This window comes from Nuphar pumila, chromosome 7, assembly GCF_984573655.1.
Source record: "Nuphar pumila chromosome 7, dmNupPumi1.hap1.1, whole genome shotgun sequence".
Taxonomy (NCBI): Eukaryota; Viridiplantae; Streptophyta; class Magnoliopsida; order Nymphaeales; family Nymphaeaceae; genus Nuphar; species Nuphar pumila.
Window position 1 is genome coordinate 14454950 of NC_143255.1, and position 25297 is coordinate 14480246.

A 25297-nucleotide genomic window follows, 5' to 3' on the forward strand; every position below is an offset into this window, starting at 1 on the left:
TCTATACATATAGAGAACTTGACCCTCAAGAGGCCTTTTAAACCCAAAATGAAAAAATACAACTTTCGACTTTTTTTAAGTGTGTCAATATTGTATTGTACGATACACACTATATCATACAATACACACTGTATCATATGACACACACAATACCAGTATAATCTATGTCACACGGACTCGGCTAAGGAGGTGCCGCACCTGAGTCGACACGCCCTGACACGGGTGCGGACTCGGGTGCGGCTTCGGACTCGGCCCGGACTCGGTCAACGCCGAGTCAGACTCGGTCAACGAGTCCAGGCCGAGTCCGTCTACATTTTGGACTCGGTCAACTTTGACCGAGTCCAAAAATGTCCCTAAAAAATCAAATTTTTATATTTTTTATTTTAAAAAATATATATAAAAAGAGGCACAGACTGTGACTGTGCTGCAGTCACAGACTGTGACTGTGCACAGTCACAGGCTGTGCAGTGTGCACAGTCACAGGCTGTGCAGTGTGCACAGTCACAGGCTGTGCAGTGTGCACAGTCTGTGATTGTGTGACTGTGCACAGTGCACAGTCGCACAGTCTGTGACTGTATGACTGTGCACAGTCGCACAGTCTGTGACTGTGCCTGTGCACAGTCACACTGTGGCATTTTAAAAATAAAATAAAATAAATACATTTTGTGCATCCATGCGACTATTGAAGAAATCCAATACCTAAAGAAAAGAATGTTTCAGTTAATAAAAAGGCTTCCATCTCCATGATATTTTAAACTAGAAATTATTTAACACACTTAGTAAATTTTGAGAAGATGAATCACAAAAATCTCACATAACAGGAAAAGTCAATACCGTATAAATGTTTTCAACAAGCTCAATAAAATTATAAATATATATATATATATATATATATTTGTTTTTTTTTTGCCGAGTCCCCGTGTCCAAAAATTTTAAAATTGTGTCGCACCCGTGTCACACCCACACCCGCACCCGCACCCATGTGACATAGAGTATAATACACACTTGTATCGAGATACGAGTGTGTATCATATTGCAAAATCCAAAAGTAACGATATGTACCATGGTTGGGACCATATACCCCAACAACAAGTACAAGACCAAGAGCAGTCTTCACAACAACAGGAATGAATTGACCAAAAATCTTGACTACATCTACATCAATAGCATTCTGACACCATAAACAAATAATTCAACAAACCGGTGCATAATCAAAATTATCAGTGGAAGAATGCTTAAATTTGGAGAGTTGACGACAAGCAGACACCTAAGAAGATTTACATTCCACTAAGAAAACAAAATCAACCTTCTTTTTCAATAATACGGCCGTAATGTCTCGCTATTCCATAGCTCGGGAGAGAGATCAATGAGTTTGACCTAAATAGGGATAGTTGAAGTTTTTTCCAACTTCCGGTCGCCATTTGTCCATGATCAGCATCCTACCCCCGAACTTCCATGTTGCTGCTTGGAGAATAAAGTCCATGTCCTCCTCCCGAATGACCTTAATAAGGAACAGGCCATGTTTACCCGAAATAAAGAGGATATCTTTGATGTCCGACCACATCTGCTTCATATTCGTAAAGATAAAATCAAAATCTATCTGTTTTTTCTGCCGCTCCCCACTCGTACATCTGGCTATCAGAGTCCAGTTCCACGGTTGCACCATCCCTGCATAGCAAGGTTTGGGAATAATCATCTTCTTCTCTTCCTTCAGGACCTTTGTTTTAGGAGGATTATCCTGCAAGTGTGACTGCACAGGTTCGCCTTCGAACCTACAACCACAGATGACGATCGCAGACCATTGTTGACAGGCAAGCTCGAACTGGACCTTGAACTGGACGAGGCATGCTTCCTTGTGGGATCTATCGTATTCGGATGACCACCCCGGAAGGCCTCTTCCCCCTCACTCATCTCTATCTGGATACATTGCTGTTTTAAGTAGCCCATTCTTTCAAAAAGATTTGTATATGATTCTTTTGTTTTTCATAATTCTTTTACTAATGAAGCACCCATACATTTTTTAACTAAAATGTCCTTGCTACATAAATAATGTAAACCATACAAGAAACTAAAAATGGACAGAATTAACTACTATGACTTTTGACTTATGTACTAATATAACATTATCTTACAATAAACCTCTAACACTCCTCAAACCCGAGATGATGTAAAGTCAATCATCCCGAGTTTGATGAGAAATGTGTGAAACAAGTAGAAAGGTTCTTCGTAAAGAAATCTGCATTTTAATAATTTATTGAGCCAAACCAACATAAAACCAGTGTCACCGATATCACCGATATTTTGAAAATATTGTAAAATTATCATCAAATTTAGGTCAGCCGATAATATCGGCAAAATTTGTGATAGTTTCAAAATATCGCTAGAAATAACAATATCACGATAATATTACCATATTAACATGATATTGCTGAAGAAAACATATTTTGTTATATTTTAAGCCCAATTTTTTGCATTTTTTTTATTTTTGTATTTTAAAAACTTTTCAAAGCTATTTCCTTATATTTATATTTTTCCATGAATACCAATTATTTTCTTATATTTCTTGTTATTTTTTATATTTTTTACATTTTTAAAACTACCAAGAATTTTCTGAAAAAAATAATTATTGAAAATATCTTCAAGAAAAACCCTCACCGAGAAATTACCTTGAAATATATAGGTAACTATGCATGAAACAATGAATTGATATCATCCAAATATGTTCTATTAAAACGGCATATATATGATCTCAATGTGCTTAATGCACTCATGCAATTCTGGATTTTTGGCTATATGAATAGCACTATGATTGTCACTATACAACTCTTCTTCACCAGTTAGGTTTACTTCAATGTCTTCAAGTAACCATTTGAGCCAAAATATTTCAAATGTAGTTTCAGTGATAACTCAATACTCAGCTTTTGTGGTAGATAGAGTAACTCTTCGTTGCTTTTTGTTCTTACATGATATCAAAGAATCACCCAAAAAGATGCATAATCCTAAAGTAGAATGTCTATCTTTAAAAGATCCACCAAAGTTTGAAGTACAATAAGCTCTCAACTCCAACTTTGATGAGGTTGAAAAGAACAAGGCACGGTACATAGTATCTTTGATATATGGAATAATCCTAAAAGTAGCTGCTAGGTCTTTTAATTTTGTACAAATGTAAACTGATTGTATTATTATTAGGGCAATATCATTATAAATACCAATCTAATGGGGTTGCCCCTCTGCATAATCCAATTATATGGTATTGCATGTAGCATCTCTTCAGTCCTTTCTAGTTTCCATTATGATGAAAAGACAATCCCTACTCTATTATATTCTTACAGTTAGATTGATATCCAATTCCTTGGTGAGTGTTTAGCAAAGGATATTTTTTTGTTACTTGAAACAGAATACTTTATAGTCAAAGATTGAATGATGAAATGTATAATACATACAAACATTCAGATAAACTCTTCAAGAATAAAAAAATGTACTTTATAGTCAAAATTACCATTTTTTGCATGTAAATACATCCCAGTTCATCATGCACATGTGGGAGACAAAGCCATTAGGTTAGAGAATCTTATTTGTGAGAAAGAAAAGCATGACACAGAATAAAATGGTGCATACTATCACAAGCTCCTTTTCTTTTCTTTTCTTTTCTTTTCTTTTCTTCAAGGAAAAAGTAAGAAAAAAAATAGTAGTATCAAAGGAAATATCAACAAATAGTATTGATGGAACAAAAGTCTGAAGCACAAATACTTAAATAAAGTGTAAATATATGTATAATGGAGGGCTATTACCTCCCCTTAGACCACCATATATATACACACGATTTCCCACAGCAGCAGCTGCATGGCGACAACGACATAAAAGCTCAAGTGAAGGATTGTTCTCCAGAGAAGATTTGTTTGTACGGGAGGATGCAACAATTCCATTTCTATCAAGCCAGACTCCAGCAGCAGTATCCAGAACTAACAAAACAAATCCAAACAAATGATAAGGAAAAACAAAAAGAAAATGGAAAGAGCACCAGAACTCACCTGCAATAGTTGCTTCACCTTCAACAGTACGGCCTCCTTTTAGAGTACCTCCAGTAACATGCAATCTATTGCCTACAAACACCTGATAATTTTGAAAGTATTTGTCTCAAAATCTAAAGATACGCAATCAAAAGGTGGCAATCCAGTGAGAAAACATCCACCACAAAAACGAAAAATAAAAAAAGAATTATGCTAAAAGTTTCAATCAGCATAGTTACAAGACATAAATACACATTGGTCTAAACCAACATGAAGCTCAGACACTATTGCATTCTAGTGACTTTATGAACTGTTGTATGAATCTTTGAACAAAGCAGACCAACAAGTATCCAATGTAATGGTCATTTATATTCATTTCTTGCTTTCTTATAATCAATTCAAAATATGAATTTTCACTAATGATATTGAAAAATATTTTAGCCACAACTTACCGCAGCATGCTGATACCTTGGGGAGGGAGAAACCCCTGGAGCAAGGGTCCACTCCCATCGACTATCTCTATGCTTTAGTAGCCCATATGCATCTGCCTGTGGCTGTGAAATGTGGAATAAAATCTAAAGTAAGAATGTAGCAGATATGCACAGAGGGTCAAGACATCACAGGTCAAGAACCAAAAGTCGATGAATCATAGATTACAAACTGTTGCAAAAGTAAGTCTCAACATATCAGAAATAGCAAAAAGAATTCTTATTCAATTAGATTTTTAACAAATCCATGCTCCAATGTCTTCTGGTAAAGTATTATATCAAATCTTATTGAAATGACATTTATTCCCTAACACATTCAATCTACGCCCAGCCCAATTCTATCAAATATCCTTGGAATGACATTATCCCAGCTAGAAAGGATCATAAGACAAGGATTGATGATATGATGATGATGATACGAGTGAATTGCAAGTAAATAAGACCATAAGTCACTAACTCATTTTTTTGCAATCAAAGAGAGCAGTTTGTGTATATTTACCAGCTATTTCTTCAACAATTTATAATTCAATAAGAATCCAATAATTTGTCCTTTCCAGTTCAAAATAGAAGGAAATAACCAAAAGCAACAAACTGCCATGTGCAAAAAAAGTTTCTGAAGGAAAATTTAGAATTCATTATGTTACAATTCTGAATCTGGTTCAAACCTGTAATGAAGAAGATCCAGATCGGTCAGGATCAGATAAGCTAATCGGTAGTGCAACCTCACCAGAAACCAGTCAATCATTCATAGGATTGCAAATTGATGTAGAATTTCCTTCTAGTTCAAGGAAAAAGGGCACTCAAAAATAGAAACCTCCAAAGAATTCTAGAGAATTCCCAAATGATTCATTTCTTGGACAGATTCTAACACAAGACTCTTCCTATTTATTCCCCTTAATGAGGCTTAGGATGCAAGCTACCTCATTAGCTTTTTTGCTAAGCTACTAAATAATGCTAATCAGCCTAGCTTGCACTGGAAGTTGCTATTACAAGCATAAAATCTTCAAAATAACCTAACTACTAATCCATGTGGCTTGTGGAGTTACAAGCAAGATTCAACCCATATAAGTGCAACCTCATGCAAGTAACTGCACATGGACATGCAACTACAACAAACAGGACTTTACCCCTTCAGATCCAACCCAAACACATCCAAGCCTACAAGAAACGCACCAAAATATGACACATGCAAAAGAAATGAAAACATACTACCTACTTACAAGGTACTGGGGTTTGTAACATTCTTCACCCTTTAAAAGTTGCCTTGTCCCTGAGATGTAAATCCCTGGAAAGTAAGTGAATATGGTGGTTTTGCCAAATCTTGTTCGTCCTCAATCTCCCTTGTATCCATTTTGTCATTCAAATAAAATGCTTCACATTCATGCCTCGATTTGATCATATTTCTTTCTCAGTAGGCATGGTAGTAATTAACACTAATTACCCTAGCTTGCACTGGACGTTACGATTACAAGGCATAAAATCTTCAAAATAACCTAACTACTAATCCATGTGGCTTGTGGAGTTACAAGCAAGATACAGCCCTTACAAGTGCAAGCCCATGCAAGTAAGTGCACATGGACATGCAACTACAACGCATAAAATCTTTAAAATAACCTAACTACTAATCCATGTGGCTTGTGGAGTTGCAAGCAAGATACAGCCCATACAAGTGCAACCCCATGCAACTACAACAAACAGGATTTTACCCAGAGTTACCGGAAGCGCCTAGCTAAAAGGGGAAGCGCGCTTCCCCGAAGCGCGCTTCGGAAGCGCGAAACGTCGCGCTTCCGAAGCGTGGGGGGAAGCGTCCCCCTTTTTTGGGAAGCGCGTTTCCCTTTAATGGGGGACGCGTTTCCCTTTAATGGGGGACGCGCTTCCCTTTAATGGGAAGCGCGCTTCCCATCACGCTTCCCCCACGCTTCCCCCTCGCTTCCCCCACGCTTCCCCCTCGCTTCCCCTGTTTTTTTCAATTTTTTTGTATTTTTTATTTTTTATTTTTATTTTTTTCGCTTCCCCCTCGCTTCCGAGACGCTTCCTAGGTCGCTTCCGAGACGCTTCCTAGGTCGCTTCCGAGACACTTCCCGAATCGCTCCTAAGTGGTCCCACGCTTCCCCGCTTCCTAAAATTTTGAAAGTGCCTCGCTTCCCGCTCCCGCTTCCCGTATCGCTTCCCGCTCCCGCTTCCTCAACTGGCAACCATGATTTTACCCCTTCAGATCTAACCCAAATACATCCACATACAAGAAATACAATAAAATATGACATACAAAAGAAATGAAAACATATTACATATACAAGGTAGTGGAATTTGTAACATTATCCACCTCTTAAAAGTTGCCTTGTTCCCAAGACGAAAATCATTGGAATGTATGTGAATATAGCGCTTTTGCCAAATCTAGTTCTTCCTCAATCTCCTTTGCATCCATTTTGTCATTCCAATAAACGCTTTGCATTCATGCCTCCATTTGAGTATATTTCCTTCTTGGGGGCATGGTAGTAAAACACACTAATAACAACATTAACATGCTAATAAATTCAACAAGATCATTCTTTGTTCACAAGAAATAAGAATTAAGGGCATGCCTTTTGATAAGGAAAGAAAAAAAAATGGAACTTGATACTTTTAAGTGAAATCAATTTCCACATTCCCAATGCTTCAAACAGAAATCAATCAGATAAATTTTATCATATAAGAACTAAATTAATGTAGTATACATATGATAGAAGAAAGAGAATAAAAGATGTTATGGATCACAATGTTCAAGCACCATTTCCTTCCTAAGTGAATTGCTCATGCACACATGCACACGTGTGTGTGTGTGCGTGCGTGCGCGTGCATGCGCATGCGTAAGTGTGTGGGTGTGTGGGTGTGTGTGATACAGAAATGTCTGTATGGTAATAGAGGTACCCACTTGCATCGAGAATGAGTTGCAAAATTTCCAAACCTGATAGCCTCAAAAGCAAGCATATTTTCAATTACCAATCCATGTGAAAGATTTGGTTACAAGATGATAAGAGTGAAAAAGGACCACTAGGCATTGGTAATATCTGAATGCCTGGAAAATGTTATATGCATCTTAGCTTTTCAAGGTTAAAATTTTACCACACCAGAAGAGTCTCTACCACCACAAAGCAAGAGCAAGCCATCTGAACGAGCACTAGCTGTTGCATACCTGAAAAATGATTGAGAAATATTATATTCTAGAGAATTTTATATGAAAGTTATTCTGCTATTACTAGCAGAAGAAATGCTTTACATCATACATGACTAAGATTGCGGAAAGAACTGAGCTCATTGTGGCTCACAGCAGTTCAGCCCATCCTCAATTCATTTGGGCTAACAAGAACAGGTCTCCTGAACTCAAAAATGAACCTATTTTATGAGCTCATTATCTTTAATGAGCCAAGTCCAAAACAAGGGCTACAGGGTTGGCTAGACCTGCTACGTCGAAATATGCAATGTTGAACATTAATCAATATCATGTGGTGCAGTCAGTTAACATGTGTCTGTCATAGGGAACATCAAGTTATTTATTCAATCTTTTACACCTGGTGGAATATTTTCAGAATTTGATATATGCATGTCTATCTATTCAGACTGAAAACTTCTTAAGGTTGGAACAGGAATGTAATAAGAGTTCTTGGGTTTATGGGTAGCATCCAATTCAGTATATTGATCAAAGCATACCCCTATTGCCACCGCCACAGTAAGTCGGAAAGATCCTTTTTGATTCTCGAAGAATGAGGGATAAGGGGATTGAAGGAGAAATATCTGGCATCTTAGGTTGGGAAGGAACAGTGGAACAAATGGGAGAACTTGGAAAGGGAAAATTTGGGTCTATGTCCAACAGACCAGGCCTGCCAAGAAAAAAAAATATTGTTACAGTGTGACACATAGCGACATCAAATAGAAGGACACCCGGCTCCTGCTGCTATTTAACTCATCCACAGAAAAGCAGTCAATGAAAATGATTAATTTGAATGAAACTTTAGTTAGTCTTATCTTATTAGTTTAGCGCTTTCACTAATGATTCAGTAAAGAGTAAATAAACTCAATAACAGAAATGAGCCAGCACAACTGAACACAACTTCACAGCTAGGTTGAACCCAAGCTCAAGCTGGAACTAGGCCTAAATGAGATGGGCCACAACAAAAGAAGCTCTGCTCTTTTGGCTCATTTTACTAGTGTCTATTCATGACAGTAACATCCACAATCTGTGCAGGAACATAGACACATGCACACACAAGAAAAAATAAAGATAAGAGCAAGAAAACAGAAAAGAAAAAGGAAATATGAAAGAGAAATTCAAATTAAGATCAGGCAACACTCTCCCATATGGTAGTACAAATCAGTTAGGTTTTCATTTCCTTTTTCTTTTGAAGCATAAAGGGAACTTTAATTCATTAATAAAATGAAATACAGTAGTATCATAGTCTATGTCACAGTGATACATCGAAATAGCCTCATGTCACGGATGACACGTCCAGACAAGTCCTACACGTTTTACTGCACGACACGATAATGACATGGTTTAAAACTTGTCAGACTCATGCTTATGTTCAAAAATAACTTCATTGTGGAGAGAAAGAGAGAGTAAAAACTGTCAAAAAAAGAATGAAAAAGTCAAAAAAGGTATGACATGCCATTTTTTTTTCTTATTTTTATCATTCTCATCCTGAAAGAGGGAGAGAGAGTGAGAGAGAGAGAGAGACTCATCTGAATAAATGTTACAAAAATTCCTGTGTAAGTGGGATATATAAAATATTTATATTTTCATAAATACTTGATACAAAAAAACTTTTTTAGATAAACAATACAAAATATTTCATACTAATATCAAACATTACACACACACACACACACACACATATATATATATATATATATATATATATATATATATATATATATATATATATATATATATATATATATATATATATATATACATATATATGTATATATATATATATATCTGTGTCACTGTGTCATACTTTTAAAGATTTTGCCGAATCTGTCACATTTACGAGTCATGTACACCTATGCACTCATCTTTGTGACATAGATCATAGTATGTTGGGTGACCAGAAGTCACCCAAAACAGAAACATAACAGGTGCAAGAAAACTAATTGATAAAAGTTAAATTCCAAAGATCAGTTCTAGATAGTAGAAAACTAACTGATAAAAGTTAAATTCAACAGATCAGTTCTAGATAGTACCTTCCCACAATGGGGCATGTACAACTTGCCCTTTAGATATTGATGCCTTGCCTCAGATAATCTTTTAGTAAAAATGTCTGCAATTTGATGTTTGGTTCCTATAAATTTAGCATTTATTTCACTTTATTCAACTCCTTTGCCTTATGAAGTGATAATCAATCTGGAAGTGTTTAGATCTATCATAAAAAAACAGGATTTATAGCTAGAGCTCATGCACTTTTATTATCACAGAATATTGTCGAACATGAAGGCTTTAAACCCAATATGTTTATCAATCCTTTAATCTAAATATATGTCATGTGGATACTCCATTTTGACTGCCACTCTGTATCCCCTTGTATACTAATTACATTGAAAACTTCATAAAAATGATTGTATCCCTGTATCTTCAGCCGTATCCATGTGACATAGATCCAAATTATTTCAGCAATTATAACTGCTAAAGTCCTGATTCGTTCTCAGTGCTTGACCTTGCCACAGTTTTCTGTTTCATGCTCCTTCATGCCATCAAATTTCTCTTTAAGAATATACAATATCCGAACACTAGTCTCTCTGGATATTCTTCTATTCATTGTGAAAGAAGTCTCATTCGGTTTGCAATTTACCACATTGAATTTATGTAACATGTTTTTAGCCTTTTTGAGAAGGGTCTTAAGAATATTTTTTTGGCACATCTTCAATTTATTCTCTGCTCTATCTACTTCAACACCGAAGAAATATCATAAAGAACCCAAGTTTTTCATTTTACTTAAGATACGTATTGTATCGATGCAAGAGATCGATGTGATACATGTATTATACGATACGGTGCCGTATTGTACGATATGGTGGCTGCAGACTTAAAAATGGGCAAAATCATGCTTTTATGTTTTTAGGTTTTAAAGAGCTTTTGAGGGCCGAAACCCACTTTTGTATATAACATACTAGAGAGCTACTCACACGCCCTAGGAGTCATGAGACCGTTTTGGAGGTCAAACTTTGCATCAGGGATAGAGCTTTCATGATATCATCAAGTAAGAATGCATTTGCACCGTTTTTTACCCAAAGAAGTTGGTTAAGATAAAAAAGTGCATTTCCACCATTTTTTCACTCAAGAAAATGTGTTTTAAGGTAAAAAAAAATCTTTGTTACGAGTAAAATTACAAATCTACTCTCCAAAAAATTTTTGCCTCGGGAGGTGCTGCGGCACCCTATAACCCCCCGCCAACTTACTGCGAAGTTAGATCATATCAAGGTAAAAATCAAGCTCCATACTCCTCAAACAAAGATGGCATCAAATGATATGACATAGCAATGGGGCACTCAAATAATGAATGAAAACCGATTGAAAATCGAGTGCAACTATTGTCATAATATTTTTGTTTATATAATATGAAAGTATGAGTCTTGTGGCATGTTCTTAATTGCAAGATATTTAATATTCTTTATTATTCTTGTGAGATAGTTGATGTTTGATGATGTTTTATGCAGCTCATAGAGACATAAATGCTTTATATGTGATTTTATTATTGCATTTTGTGCATGTCATCATTGTTTCGTGTGTCATGATTTTTTAGATTATTTGCTATTTTTTTATTTTTTTATTTTTTATTTTTCAAAATTTATGATTTTTTTACGATACGTATCTTTTTTTGGGCCGGACCGATACGAATTACGATATGATACAACCTTGATCATTATTACCTTCTTCATTATGACATAACTACTTAAAATCCTTATCCTTGCATATCATTAATGGAACCACTTATGAAGAACAGTTCACTTCTATAAAATTGATTAGGCACCTGCTCTTTTCTGAATCAAATATTTTAGATGGAGAGTAACAACCATAACATTTATATCCATTTGGATAACTCACGAATGCACATGTTTCAGATTTTGGGCCAAGCTTCCTTCTTTCGAATTCATCTATATGGATATAATGCCAACACCCAAAATTCCTGAGATCAGAAAAATTAGGAGTCATGTTTGTGAGCCTTTTCCCATCCAACACATCTGCTAGCAATCTATTTATGAAATGTCATCATATTAAATGCTTCAAACCATAAAAACTTAGGCACACCATTAGCGAACATAAGAGCAAGATCACTTCAGGTATGTATATGTTTCTTCTCTCCTAATCAAACAATCACCTACTTATAGTTACAGTATTCACGACCTTGCTTCTTACATGCACAATGTGTTGAATGACTTGTTGCCCTACCTTCTTTTCACTTTTTAATAATAAGTCTTCCTCACATGCTTCCAAGAGAGAAAAGAAAGGTGGGAAGAAGCTTGCCACTTAGATATGGTTATTACTGGATATTATGCAATGGTCTGTTATGAAAGTGCTCTCTTCTCAGGTATTATCAACTTCGACCATTATGACACAATTTATTATATTGCATTTGGTTTTGCAAGCTTCTTTTTTCTTGTTTTCTTTATACTACTATGCAATTTTTTTTAGTACCACACTACCTAACATAAGAATCTTTAGCACTATGAATACCCATTTACAATGAAAGATTCAAGTTACATGATGCTAGATTTCAATAGTACATAAATCAACCAGTCACAAGTGTAGGATCTACCTCATAATCAACAACTGGATCAAACTGGAGATATCACAACTCTTAGTATGCCCAAGGTCTGGAAATCAATGGTATAGATGGTGAAGAAGAGAGCTTCAATGGAGAGCCTAGCCCACTTTGTTTTTTAGAGCATAAGAATAGGATACATCGGTCAAACCTCTTTATTAGGGCTACTTACAATAAATGACGAAGTAAGACTAAAATGCCCTGAACTAGAACCTATTCACATGAATGTAAATAAGAAACAAGCGAAGGACAAATAAGACCATAGCACAGTCAAATTTATATTTTTCACAAAAGGGTCCATTTTTTAATATGTTTGTTATAACTTATAAGTAGAAATGTGTGTTGGGGGCCACACTAAACTGGCATGTGGAGAGGTACTTATGGACATTGATATGATCATGTAATGTTGGTTAAGAAAAAGAGATAATCTTACATTCTAGCTGAAGGATGGTCACCTTCTGGACTAAGTCGCTTCCACTCATATGGCTTTTGTGAAGTATCTAAAGCCCACGCATCAGAGAGAACTCTCATGCCTAACAAGTCCATTGAAATAGATGCTTATGAGATATTTTTGCACAAAAATAAACATCCAAACAGCAGAAAGAGAGAAACAAGGTTTAAAAAGCATTAGTATTTAAAATAATTGCAATAAAAAGGAAAAAAAAGATAAAGAAAACAGCCCTTACCATCATTGCCACTAACCGTGACAAGATAACGCTGTCCAACTAAATCCATTGCATGGCCATAACGAGGACCAGGCCCAGGTCCTCGAACAACCACCCTGCAAGATCATAAGCATGAGATGGAGCAAGAAAAAGCAGCATTAGAAAGGGCCACCACCCAAAAAAAGATCCGACTCACCGATGCCACTTCAATTTGGAATGCGTCAAATCCAACACATAGAGATCATCAGTTGAATGCCCTGCGGGACCTATACCACCCTAAAGTAGAAGTAATTCTTGCATCTTTTAGAAACAAATCAAATATTTCCGAATTCCTCCATGAGAGATCGAGATGACAGAAGAGACGGCTTACCTGAATGACAACCATGGTACCAAGGACAGCTGCAGCATGTGCAGCACGGGGAGAGGGGGGATCTCCTGCAGGATGGATTCTGTAGTTCCACAAGTAGGTTAAGATCTTAAACAATGGTACAGTTCCTCCAATAAGCACAACTCCATGCATAACCAAACCACCCGATTCATCATAAACGAAGAAGCAAAGTTTGTTGGGAACTACTAGTTTAATAAGAACGAATACCAACTCCTTATGTGAGAAGTGTACAGTACAAAGGCAACAGAACTAGATGTGCTCATGCACATACACATATGGAGAGAGAGAGAGAGAGAGATGGAGGTTCTCAAACCTCGACCATTTTCGAGTGAGGACATCATAGATGTGAACCAAATTAGTAACACCAGCCAACCCTGTGAAAAATGGAAAAACTCCATTTTAATGAATCAAGAGAGAGAGAGAGAGAGAGAGATGAAACTTACTGATGCCAGCATTCAAGGGTCCTTCGATGGCAGTGGCTCCGCCAAAGAGGACCAAGCGAGGACCAACATAATCAGAAGTCCCCTCCACACCTTTCGCTGCAACGGCTGTGAGAGTATGGGCGCATCGAGGACCCGGAGCATCCTCCTCCTTTTCCCAGCTAGTCTCCACCCACCTGTAAGTGGGAGCAGGCGCTGGAGGTGGCGGTGGTGATAATGGGGACAATCCTGTCTTTGATCCCATTTGATCACAAGTCAAACACCAATCTAACTAACCCTCATCCCTAATCAACAATGATACTGCTGCTGCTGTGAAAATCACCACCAACGACCCTCCCAATCCCCGGAGTCAAAGGAAACCCAGTTACTACATCAAATTGCCCATCACTTGCTTTGTTCACTCACTAACAGCAAGTAGAAACACACAGTCTACAGTAACTTAACAGTTATGATATTGACGGGGACGACGGTGGGTGTCTTATTATCTTTTTTCACTTCCTTTTCTCCCTCTTCCCATCAAGATGCACTCTATGGCCGTCCGATCCTGCCCAGTCGCTATTCTATGCTTTGGTTGGTAACCTGCAATTCGGAAGTGAACAGTTAGGATGAGTTTGATTCATAGGACAACTGGTCCAGGACAAGTTGTGCTAAGACAAAAGAGCCCTGGACAAGTTATCCGTAGCCATTTTTTGTCTAATGTTTGAGTTGGCAGGACAACTTGTCTTGGACAAATAATTCTGTTTGATTCCAAATACAACTTGTCCTGCAGAAATTCATTTTCACGAAAAATGTTTTTTAATGAAAAATGGACCACGTATTTCTAGATCTTGATCTGAATCTGAATCCAAACAATAGTCACCTATATTGTTCAAGGTAATATCCAGGCGAGGGTATTTCTCGGAGAGATTTTCAAAAGTTGAAAAATCTTGGAAAATTTTGGGAGTTTTAAAAATACAAAAAACATGAAAAATAATAAGAAATATAAAACAATAATAGTCATTCTTGGAAAAATATAAGGAAACATAACTTTGAAAAAATTTAAAATACCAAAAAATACTAAAAATAGGCTTAAAATATATAAAATAAGTTTTTTCCAAAAAGAATTGTTATAATATCACAATATCATGGCAATAATAGTGTGATATTTTTATTCCTGGCAATATTTTGAAAATATCATGATATTTTACCTTTAATATTGGCTGACCTGGATTTGTCGATAATATCACGATATTTTCAAAATATCGGTGACAGTGATCCAAACATTTATTTTCACAAGAAATAATTGTTTATTAAAAATGTCCTACATATTATGGATCTTTATCTGAATTCGGATCCAAACATTTATGTGTGTGTGTGAACAAAGAGAACTCCCTCCCTCCCTCTCTCTCTCATAAACTTAGCTGCAAATGTTGCCTTGATAAAAAAAATTATGCTAATTTGCCAATAAATAATCTGGACCTCTCGAAATAAATTACTGGATAACTAGGTAAAGAGTTAACTAATATAAGTCAAAGGTTAAACTGTATAACAAGATTGAGGTCATAAAATGGAGAAATCTTAAAAACCATTTGGCTTTTTAATGTTCAACGTCTTCCCTAATGAACTGCATGGTGCTGCTCTGATTGAATCATATCTTAGCTGAGTTATTAAGGGAGTTTAATAATCATTGAGTAGAAAGAATCAAAAGGGCTTTCAGCAGATAGTTGACACTATGGTGCACCCCTTCATTGGCATGTAGCACTAACTGCTTATACTGTCATCTAAGCAAGATCGGCAATAGGTGAAACATCACAATGAGGACTTTTTTTTTGCTAGATTACCCTAAATTGATGTGTGATTACACGGTCATTAGTGAAATGCAACAAAGAAAATCCAAAATAACAAAAAAGCCAAACCATCATAGCCATAGAATAAGAACTTCACCTTGATATTCAAATTCAAATACATGATGATTCATGAATCATGAAATTCAACATAATAACATACAGAAAAAAGAAAAAATGAACTCATACGGAATAAGCAGCATACAAGAACCAATTCCATTTAAAACTTGAGAATAAGCACACATGCTTTGAAAATTCAAGTGTACTGTGATAATTCATGGAACTCCTCAAATAGCTATCTAAAATAACGAAAACCAATCCCACCACAGTGATTCATGGATCTCGAGAAGTATACATAAGAACATGCACCATGCATTGACATCCAATTACATGGTGATTCATCAAACTCAGGAAAAAGAAGAATCTAAAGCAACAAAAGTCCAACTCCTACCACAACAACCAAATATGCAGTGGCATTCAATTGCATAGCGGATCACAGAATTCAAGAAAAAACTATCTAACATAACAAAAAAATAAAAAAGACCACCACAATGATTCATGGAACTCAAATTGACATTCATCTGATTACATCATGATTCGTGAAACCCAAACAATGAACGGATCACATTAAATCACATGGTGGTTCATGAAAATCCCCAAAGAAGCATCCAGTTAAAGCAACAAAGGACCAACTCCCACCAGCATCACAAGCATCACATCCCAATCGCTTTCTATAGATAGATGATGTCGGTTTGTGAACTCCCGACCATGCAACTTTTGTCAAAGCACTAGACCTCCACTAGCATCTCCTCCACCACTAGACCACCACTAGCAGACTCTGCTGATTCACTAGCACTGTAATATCGCGTATTTTCACAAAGTCATTTTGAGATTTTTCGAAAATTTGGCTTAGTATAGAAGAAAAATTGGTTGATTCTCGATTTTAGGCCGATGCTTTTGAGTATGGGCTTGGCCCAGGTCTCATTGTCAAGGCTTGAACGAGCCACTTAAAATGTGAGAAAGAGTTTTATTTTCAACCTTTACATTCAAGCGAAATTCAGGTTATTTTTGAACGAATTTCAGAGGCGAAGTTCAAGTTATATATCGTTGGATGTGTCTCAAAATTCTTAGCGTAACAGTATTTTACTTTTATGGATTCAGGCTACGGTTAGCCCGAAAATCGTGTTTTTTCAAAAAATGACTGCCTCGACGTGCCGGGTCCTGATTTGGATCGGATTGGATCAAATGGATTTGATCCAAAATAATATGAATATGGACTCAATCCAAGACCTATATTAATATGTATTTGATCCATCCCTAGACCCATTTATATTTTTTGAGATGGATTTGGATCTTAGATCCGGATCCAAATCCAAATCCATGCCCAATGAATTTTTCAACTTTAAATTCATTAGATACCTTTAAATTAAAATTAATTAATGTTAAGAAGTCTCCCAAGTTAATATGGCAACTTTTGAAAGCTTCTAGATATTTATTTATTATTTAATATTTAATAATTAATTAATTAATTTTATTTAATTCTGAAATTTTATTTTGGTATTTGTTTCCGACTCTTAGTAGAGTCCTTAAACACATGTAAAAGAACTTAAAAAGGTCGGAGAGACTTAAAGTCCAAATGAATTAAAATTTTGAAAAGTCAACTTAAGAGTACAAAAATTTTCGGAACTCTAAAGAGAGAGAAGAGTCCAACATGGAAAGAGTTCCATCTCTCCGGCCCATCTAGAAGGGGCTGGAGAAGGGGGGGTGCGTCACCCCCTCTTTGTCTATATAAATCTCAAAAAAAAAAAGAGAAAGAGAAGGAAAAGGGGAGAAAGAAAGAAAAGAGAGAGGGAGAGAAAGAGAGAAAAGGAGGAGGAGATCATCTTTCACCAGCCATCCGACGTTTCCACTATCAAATTCATATTCTTTTTCGATCTATATGTATGGTATGGGTTTCCTCTCTTGATTCAAGTGAGAAATTGAATATAGATTAGATGTTCATGCAATATTTTGGTGAAAATCCATAGAAAATAAGTAAATCTAGATGTTTACTCTAAAATGCATAGATGAGGATTTATGGATCCTCTTTTATGAATGTATTTTCGATTTTTTGACATCTTACCAAAAATAAATTTCTGTACATGCTTATTTGAAGGCCAAAATAGAATTTTATTTCATGATAAATATGGCATTTCATGTATTTGTCCTTAATAAATTTGACTCCCACGAGTCGCCCAATGTATAAGTGGTTGGATGCATATAGGCATGTGAAAGAAATTTGTTTATTAATGCATATCTAAATAAAAATCTTTATGAATGTGTTGGCAGCTTGAAGAATCTGAGCATACTTAAATATTAATATGTTCATGCACGCATACTTGATCTTGAATGTGCTCATGGCTGTATACTATGCATATTTGAATGTAGCATTGCTCGTACCTGCATACATGATATTAAATATGCATATGCATGCTTACTTGTGTATAAATTTATATGTGCAAGCATTTTTGTATGGTATATGCAAAAGAGTTGCATATTTGGATTGAGAATCCGTATATGCATGTATGTTCATGTTTAAATTTCTGCATCACAAAAATTTTCCCTGGCCCATGTTTAATTTTTTGCCATTACTGGGCTCAATGGCAACCCAACCGAGCTATACACGGCAGGCCTGTCATGACCTGACACAAGTTCGGCCTGTGCAGCACCTACCAAGCCTAGTTTTTGTCTAAACAACGAGTGGCACTCGGCTGGCTGCCAGGCCCTGACAGGGTGCCCACAGGCCCAGTGTGGGCCAGTCTGGGCCTGTGTAGTGATTGTCAGGCCTAACCGACTGAGTCGGCGGAGCTGGAGCTGAGCCCCAACCGATTGGGTCAGCTAGGTGCTGATTTATAAAAAAAGAATGTTTTTGAAAAGAAGTTTTGAAAAGAGAGGGGTTGGTTGTCAGATCAGCCGTTCGACTGGCCTGACCTAATGGGTTGTCGAGCCCAGTCGAGCAGTCTGCTGGGCAGGCACTTTACAATATATATATATATATATATATATATATATATATATATATATATATATATATATATATATAATGTTTCTTTTTTTTTGTTTGTTGAGCTGGCTGGCCTGCCAAGTCTGCTCAGGTCAGACTCTTGATTAGGTAAAGTGATGATTTGCCATATACTCAAATCTGGTAGTTCATGTTGATATCGTGAAGCTTAGTTTGAATTCAATGATGCATGCAAGTTCCCAAATGTGATATTAGACTTGACTTTTCACATGCAAAAGAATGAATTGTTTACATGCTTAAACTAGATATACTATGCTGAATTTAAGTGTTTATAAGATTGTTAACTTATGCATGAGCATACATGAAATTGATATGTTGTTGCATGTAAATAGTTGCAAGAGTGTTCACAGGTTTGATTAAAATGATTCATGAATGAAAAGCATGCATTTGACATAAATATATAAACTGAATGAAAGCATGCTTTTGGCATGAATGTGTGAACTCATGCACATGCATATGAATATTGTTGTTTCATGCACACCCTTAAATTTACATACATGATTGTGCATTGAAAAGGATGTAAAGTGAATGCATAGTGGCATGTTATTCATGATTTTTGCATAAGAATGCATCGATGACCAAAATGAATCATTGTGGGTCGTGCGAGCCTTGAGCATGTGTTGCTCTTTGTTTGAGATGTTATGCATTGCAAAAAACAAAATTTGATATTATTGTTCTAATTGCACGGTTTTATGTTGCCACGGGTTGTGGTCCCATGAAAAGCTTCGCATGTGGATTTGCGAACTTGTACTATTAATTCTGCATGTGAAATTGCAAATTAAAAAAGATGAATTAATAACAAGATAAAAGAAATTAAAAAAATAGTGCAATCTATGTTTCTTTGATAACCCTTCTATAATATGGGAATCTTAGACATTGCAGTTTTGGAGAACTGTGAGGATACTAAAACTCTATGTGCGTTGTTGTACCTCTGAACCCGATATTGAGGTTATTTTCCTCATCACGGTTTTAGGGAGAATCTGTCATTTTGCCTGGGGGTGCTGTGTAGACAAAGCTATTGTTTTGGTATACCAAGAAATGGGCATTTGTAGATGTGGGTGTCTCTAATGTCCCGGCATTAAATGTGGATTTCTAATATTCCGAAGGTTGTTTCGATCGAGGGCTAAGTATGGAACACAGTAATAAAATGCAAATTGTGTAGTAAGTTACAACTAAGGACTCACTTGACCTTAGAAAATTTTACTCGTTTAGAATATTTGCGGACAACGGTAATAAAAAGAAGAACTTAAATTGTTTGCATTTAATAGAGACATGCATACGAAAAGAAAACTCTGATAAAAGATAATAATTTATTCATGCATATGCACTAAAATCATGTGTATTCCTGTTATGCATTAAATCATGCATAGTTACTTGTTCTCTTAATTGTGATATATTGGTGGATGCATAATGTTTGTTCTCTAATACATGTTAAATATTTTTATTGCTTAAATTGTGGTTTCAGTTGTTTATTAAATTATTTCATCATGCTTAATAATTGTTGCATGAATGGTTAATTGAGTTATGAATTTGTCATAACTGCATCCTTTTAAAATATTGCATGAATCTTATTTGTGTTCTTTGTACTTATTTGTTTCATTAGAGGGATTCGTACGCAGACTTCTTTGGATTCTGACACCCCTACTTTTGTGATTTTACAGTTTCTGAGGCTCAGTGAAGAGATTTGCTTTGCGAGGAGCTGTGAGGGTTATGCGACTTCTTGGCAGACTTTTCTTAGGACAGTGTGACTCTTCTTTCTGCTTTATTTATATTTTATTTACTTATATCTCAGACTCTATGCACTTTAATAAATAAAGTTGGTTTGGTTTGGTTTACAATATGGGTATAAGATCCCTTATGGTTGTGAATGTATTATAATTGTAAAGGCCCTGGGTCTCTGAAAATGTTTTTGCACTTGTTTAAAAAAAAAAAGTTGTCACATTTACACGAGTATGAGTTGGGGTTGTTACAAGCACCTTCTCCACCACCATTTTGGTTCTTTTGATCTCCACCACCAGCATTCTTCAACCCACTAATTTGGTTCTAATTCCTACCATTATTCCCTCCACGAACCTTATTTCCCACGATATTTATGTGTTTCGCAAATTCATATGCCTAGGACACTGTCCAAGCAATAATTCATTTCCATTATAAAGAAACATCACAAATAACATCAGATCTACAAGGATTCATTTCATAAGGCTCAGTAAAATCCTTGTGCTGAGCATCCATTTACATTGTTAGACATCCCATAAGAATCACAACTCTCACAAAAACACTTGTTCTTATATAATCAATCACAAACAAGAAACTACCTGTCATCATGACAAGAAACCAAAAGCAACAAGAATCTTGCGATCATTTAATAAAAAATAGCATGTAAATACATAATGAATCACAAACAAATGCCTGCTCATATTTATGACAAGAAATCACAAGCAACAAGTATTTTCATGATCATTCAATCAAAAATAACATGTGCATACATAAACAATCACAAGCAAGCACCTACTCATGTGTATGACAAGAAACCAAAAGCAACACAAACACACAGAGACACACTATAGATATTTTCATTTATATATATATATGGCATTTTACATCATGGCTGATACTGTGGTGTTGGACTTCAACCAGTTTACACCTGGTTGACAGTGGTGATGAATAGCCAACGATAGAAAAGATAATTGGGAAGAAGGGAATGAGGCAAATGGATTCTATTGTGGGATCAAGAAACTGCACAGCAAGGAGGAAATATCCACTTTTGTTTTACCGAAAAAGGAGGAAATAGCCACTTTTCGTTTTTACAGAAAAAGGAGGAAATATCCACTTGGAAGTGGCCGTGGCCAAGTGAAGTCTTCGAGTAGATATGAAAATTTTCAATCCCCACCTACTTTCTCAGTTTAAGTATATTCAAGTGTGTGTGTGTGTGTATATATATATATATATATAATGTCTGTGTGTATATGAATACATATATGTTGTGTATACATATAAATAATATTTTTTATTTTTTATTTTTAGAATGTAATTCTAGGTTTTTTTGTCCTTTTTATTTTAGTCAAGAGCATGATGGTCATTGACCATTATGGCTGTTGGGAAATCCCCAACGGCTATAAGTGATCGCTCTCTTCCTTGCTTTGCCTATTTATATGGGACCTCTTGTCCCTTCTAATTCAATGCATTTATGTGCATTTTATGAGTAATAAATTAATTATTTTTAATATTGTGTGCTCTCTCTTTGGCTCTTAGTGGCTCTTGTGCTTGCATCCATTGTGGGTTGTATTCTTGCTTATTGTGTGAGGCATGTGTGCCCTTTCCCTCATTTCATTACATGATATCAGAGCTTTGGACTCTTGACTCTTGTGGACAAAGTGCTCCCGTGGATGTGAGCTCGTGGATCGTGTGATCGAGAGTTCGTGGTGTTCAAAGGAGCCTTGTTGTTCATCTCTCTATTTCTTTCTCTCTCTATCATCTTGCTCGCCATCATGGAGGATCATCATGAGTCAATCACCTCCATTCCCATAAGGCTCAATGACACCAATTATGAGATGTGAGCTTCTATTGTTAAGCACCACATTTGGAGCAAAGGGCTATGGGGTTTGGTTAGCGGCACTGTAAAAGAACCAATGTTTGTCCTTACCAAAAACAACAACGGAAAAAAAACTGCATTTCAAGGAGAAGACATGAACAAGGTTATTGTTGACTAGGAGAAAAGATGGAAGGAATGGAGGGTGGGCCATTCCAAAATCATGGCATGGCTCATCCATAGTATGGATATCAAAAAGTGTGCAAGCTTGTTGAAATTTGACTATGCATATAATGTATGAAAATACCGACAATATATGCATTCCTTGAAAGATATTACACATGTATGTAACCTACAAAACAAAGATAGGACTATGACCCAATGATCTCTCCCATCTTTGGGATGAATTAGCCCTACTTGAGCCCAAGTGGCATTGTCTTATGGACATAGAGCTCTGTGAGAAAAGTAAAGCATTTCTACCAATTTATCAATGGTCTTAGACCCAAATTTGAGTACTAAGTTTGGTCTCCTTCGTAGAGGTGATGTTCCCTCTATAATAGAGACTCATGAAGAACTATGGAGGGAAATAGACTAAAGAAACCTTTTTCCAAAGATGAAGATTCCATGCTAGCTATGTCAACACCCGAAAATCATACATGAACATGTTAAGATGGATGTACTTTTAATATATATAATATATATCTTCATATATATTATATATAATGTATATAATATATATAACATATATTTTTATCTATATAATATATATTATATATCTTAGTTGACTAATTCTAGCCATTGGACTAGCTCTAATGACTAGTAGGGCTCCTTCGCTCCTTTATTTTCTCACTTCTCCCTTCTTTTCTCTATATATGGGTGGGTGGGTGGGTGGGTGCCTTTGTAAGGTGATAGAGTGATGGGTAGTTTTTAGGTTTTTATGTGTTTGAGTGTTTTGTAGCGAGATTGCTTGTAATTCTATATTTCTTCTTTGTATTATTTGAATTTCATTCTTAATGAAATTATTCATTTTATAATTTTTATGTTCCATTTTTACTTCTATGGTGAGTGTTGCGGAAGTAATGAAGGCACCGAACCCTAGGTAGAGAGAGATAGAGGGAGAGAGAGAGAGACGAGAGAGAGAGAGAGACGGCTGCAAGTAATCAATCTTCTTAATTGTGATTAGGGTTTCTCTCTATATTAAATAGAGAGAGGCTGAAAAGAGTAGTTACATTTAAGTCTACTATAAAATCAAAAATTCAAATAGCCTCTAATATATAAAACAACTTAACTTAAAACCACCTATTTACTTAAAACCACCTATTCTCAACACTCCCCCTCAAGCTGGAGATATCAATCATGCTCAGCTTGTCACAACATTTTGAGAAATTTGGTCTAGCAAGAGGTTTTGTAAACATATCTGCAACTTGGTCTTCAGACTTTAGGTATTTGGTAGTGATATGACCAGCTTGAACCATATCTCTTACATAGTGGCAATCAACCTCAATGTGCTTTGTTCTCTCATGAAATACAGGATTGTTCGCTATATATGTTGCCGCTTTATTATCACACATCATGGTCATGGGAGAAGAAACTTTCACCTGAAGATCATTAAGAATAGTACGAACCCATATCAATTCAGCAGTTGTTTGGGCCATAGCCCGATATTCAGATTCTGCACTTAACCTAGAAACAACATTTTGTTTCTTACTTTTCCAAGAGATCAAGTTGTCTCCCAGAAACACACAGAAACCTGTGGTAGATTTTCTATCCACTACAGATCTTGCATAGTCAGCATCAGAATAGGCCACTATCTCCAGATTTCCACTTTTTCTTAACAATAACCCCTTTCCAAGAGAAGATTTTAGGTATCTGAGAATCATAATAGCTACATTCCAGTGTACCTCAGTTGGTTTGTCCATAAACTGACTAACTTTGCTTACAGCTAAAGCAATATCCGGCCTAGTCACAGTTACATACAGTAGCTTCCCTACTAGGGAACGATAGCTCTTGCTATCAACCAGTTTTGACCCTTCTTCAAACAACTGAACTTTATGGTCCATGGGAATATTTGCTGGTTTAGCTCCCAACATTCCCGTTTCCTTTAATAAGTCAAGAACATACTTCCGTTGAGACAAAACCATCCCTTCACGGCTCCTGGCAACTTCTATACCCAAAAAATACCTGAGTGAACCAAGGTCTTTTGTAACAAAGTGTTTTTGAAGATGAGCCTTTGTGGCTTCAATAGCTTTCACATCATTTCCTGTAAGAATGATGTCATCCACATATACCACCATAACAACTATGCCAGAGCTAGTTTTCTTTATAAAAAGTGTATGATCTGCTGCTGATCTATTAAAGCCAAAACGTGACATCACTTCAAACAATTTTTGAAACCATGCACGAGGACTTTGTTTCAGGCCATAAATCGCCTTTCTCAATCTACACACCTTCTGACACTCCCCCTCAACCTCGAATCCTGGAGGTTGTTGCATGTAAACGGTCTCAGATAGATCCCCATATAGAAATGCATTTTTCACATCTAACTGGTACAAGCTTCAACCATGCTGAACAGCTACTGAGAGAACAAGACGGATGGTACCCATCCGTGCAACAGGAGAAAAAGTTTTAAAGAAGTCAATTCCATATGTCTGAGTATACCCTTTCGCGACTAATCTGGCCTTGTACCTTTCAATAGAACCATCAGCTTTGTACTTTATTGTATATACCCATTTGCATCCAACAATGTCAGCACCTGCTGGGGAATCGACTAGATCCCAGGTATGCTGAGATATTAAAGTTGTCATTTCTTCTTGCATAGCCTGCTTCCAGCGAGTATCAAGTTCGGCCTGTTGATAGTTCAGAGGAATAGTTTCAGCAGATAAGGCTGAAATAAAAGACTTCATCTGATATCCAATTCTGGCATGAGAGACAAAATGAGATATGGGATATAAGGTACATTGTCTTGTCCCCTTTCGTAGAGCAATAGGTATGTTATCATCATCCTGAAGATCACGATTGTCAGTAGAACTTACCTCAGGAGAAGAAGAAGATGAAGGCTCTTGCGGAAGTGGAGCTCTACGCACATATACCAATGGAG

The 25297-nt window shown here is 36.3% G+C and overlaps 1 protein-coding gene across 1 annotated transcript in view; it reads right to left on the reverse strand.

Annotated features, from left to right (window-relative positions):
- Nucleotides 1-25297, reverse strand: part of BSL1 (BRI1 suppressor 1 (BSU1)-like 1) — an 80350-nt gene that overhangs the window by 29678 nt on the left and 25375 nt on the right. The window contains exons 2-11 of the mRNA XM_090013748.1: nt 13791-14366; nt 13661-13721; nt 13330-13408; nt 13156-13235; nt 12981-13075; nt 12728-12827; nt 7601-7670; nt 4463-4564; nt 4032-4113; nt 3792-3962 (exon numbers count right to left, since the gene is read on the reverse strand). Of these exons, the coding sequence (XP_089869874.1) occupies nt 3792-3962; nt 4032-4113; nt 4463-4564; nt 7601-7670; nt 12728-12827; nt 12981-13075; nt 13156-13235; nt 13330-13408; nt 13661-13721; nt 13791-14031 (1081 nt within the window). The 5' untranslated portion in view covers nt 14032-14366. The remainder of the gene's footprint in view (nt 1-3791; nt 3963-4031; nt 4114-4462; nt 4565-7600; nt 7671-12727; nt 12828-12980; nt 13076-13155; nt 13236-13329; nt 13409-13660; nt 13722-13790; nt 14367-25297) is intronic.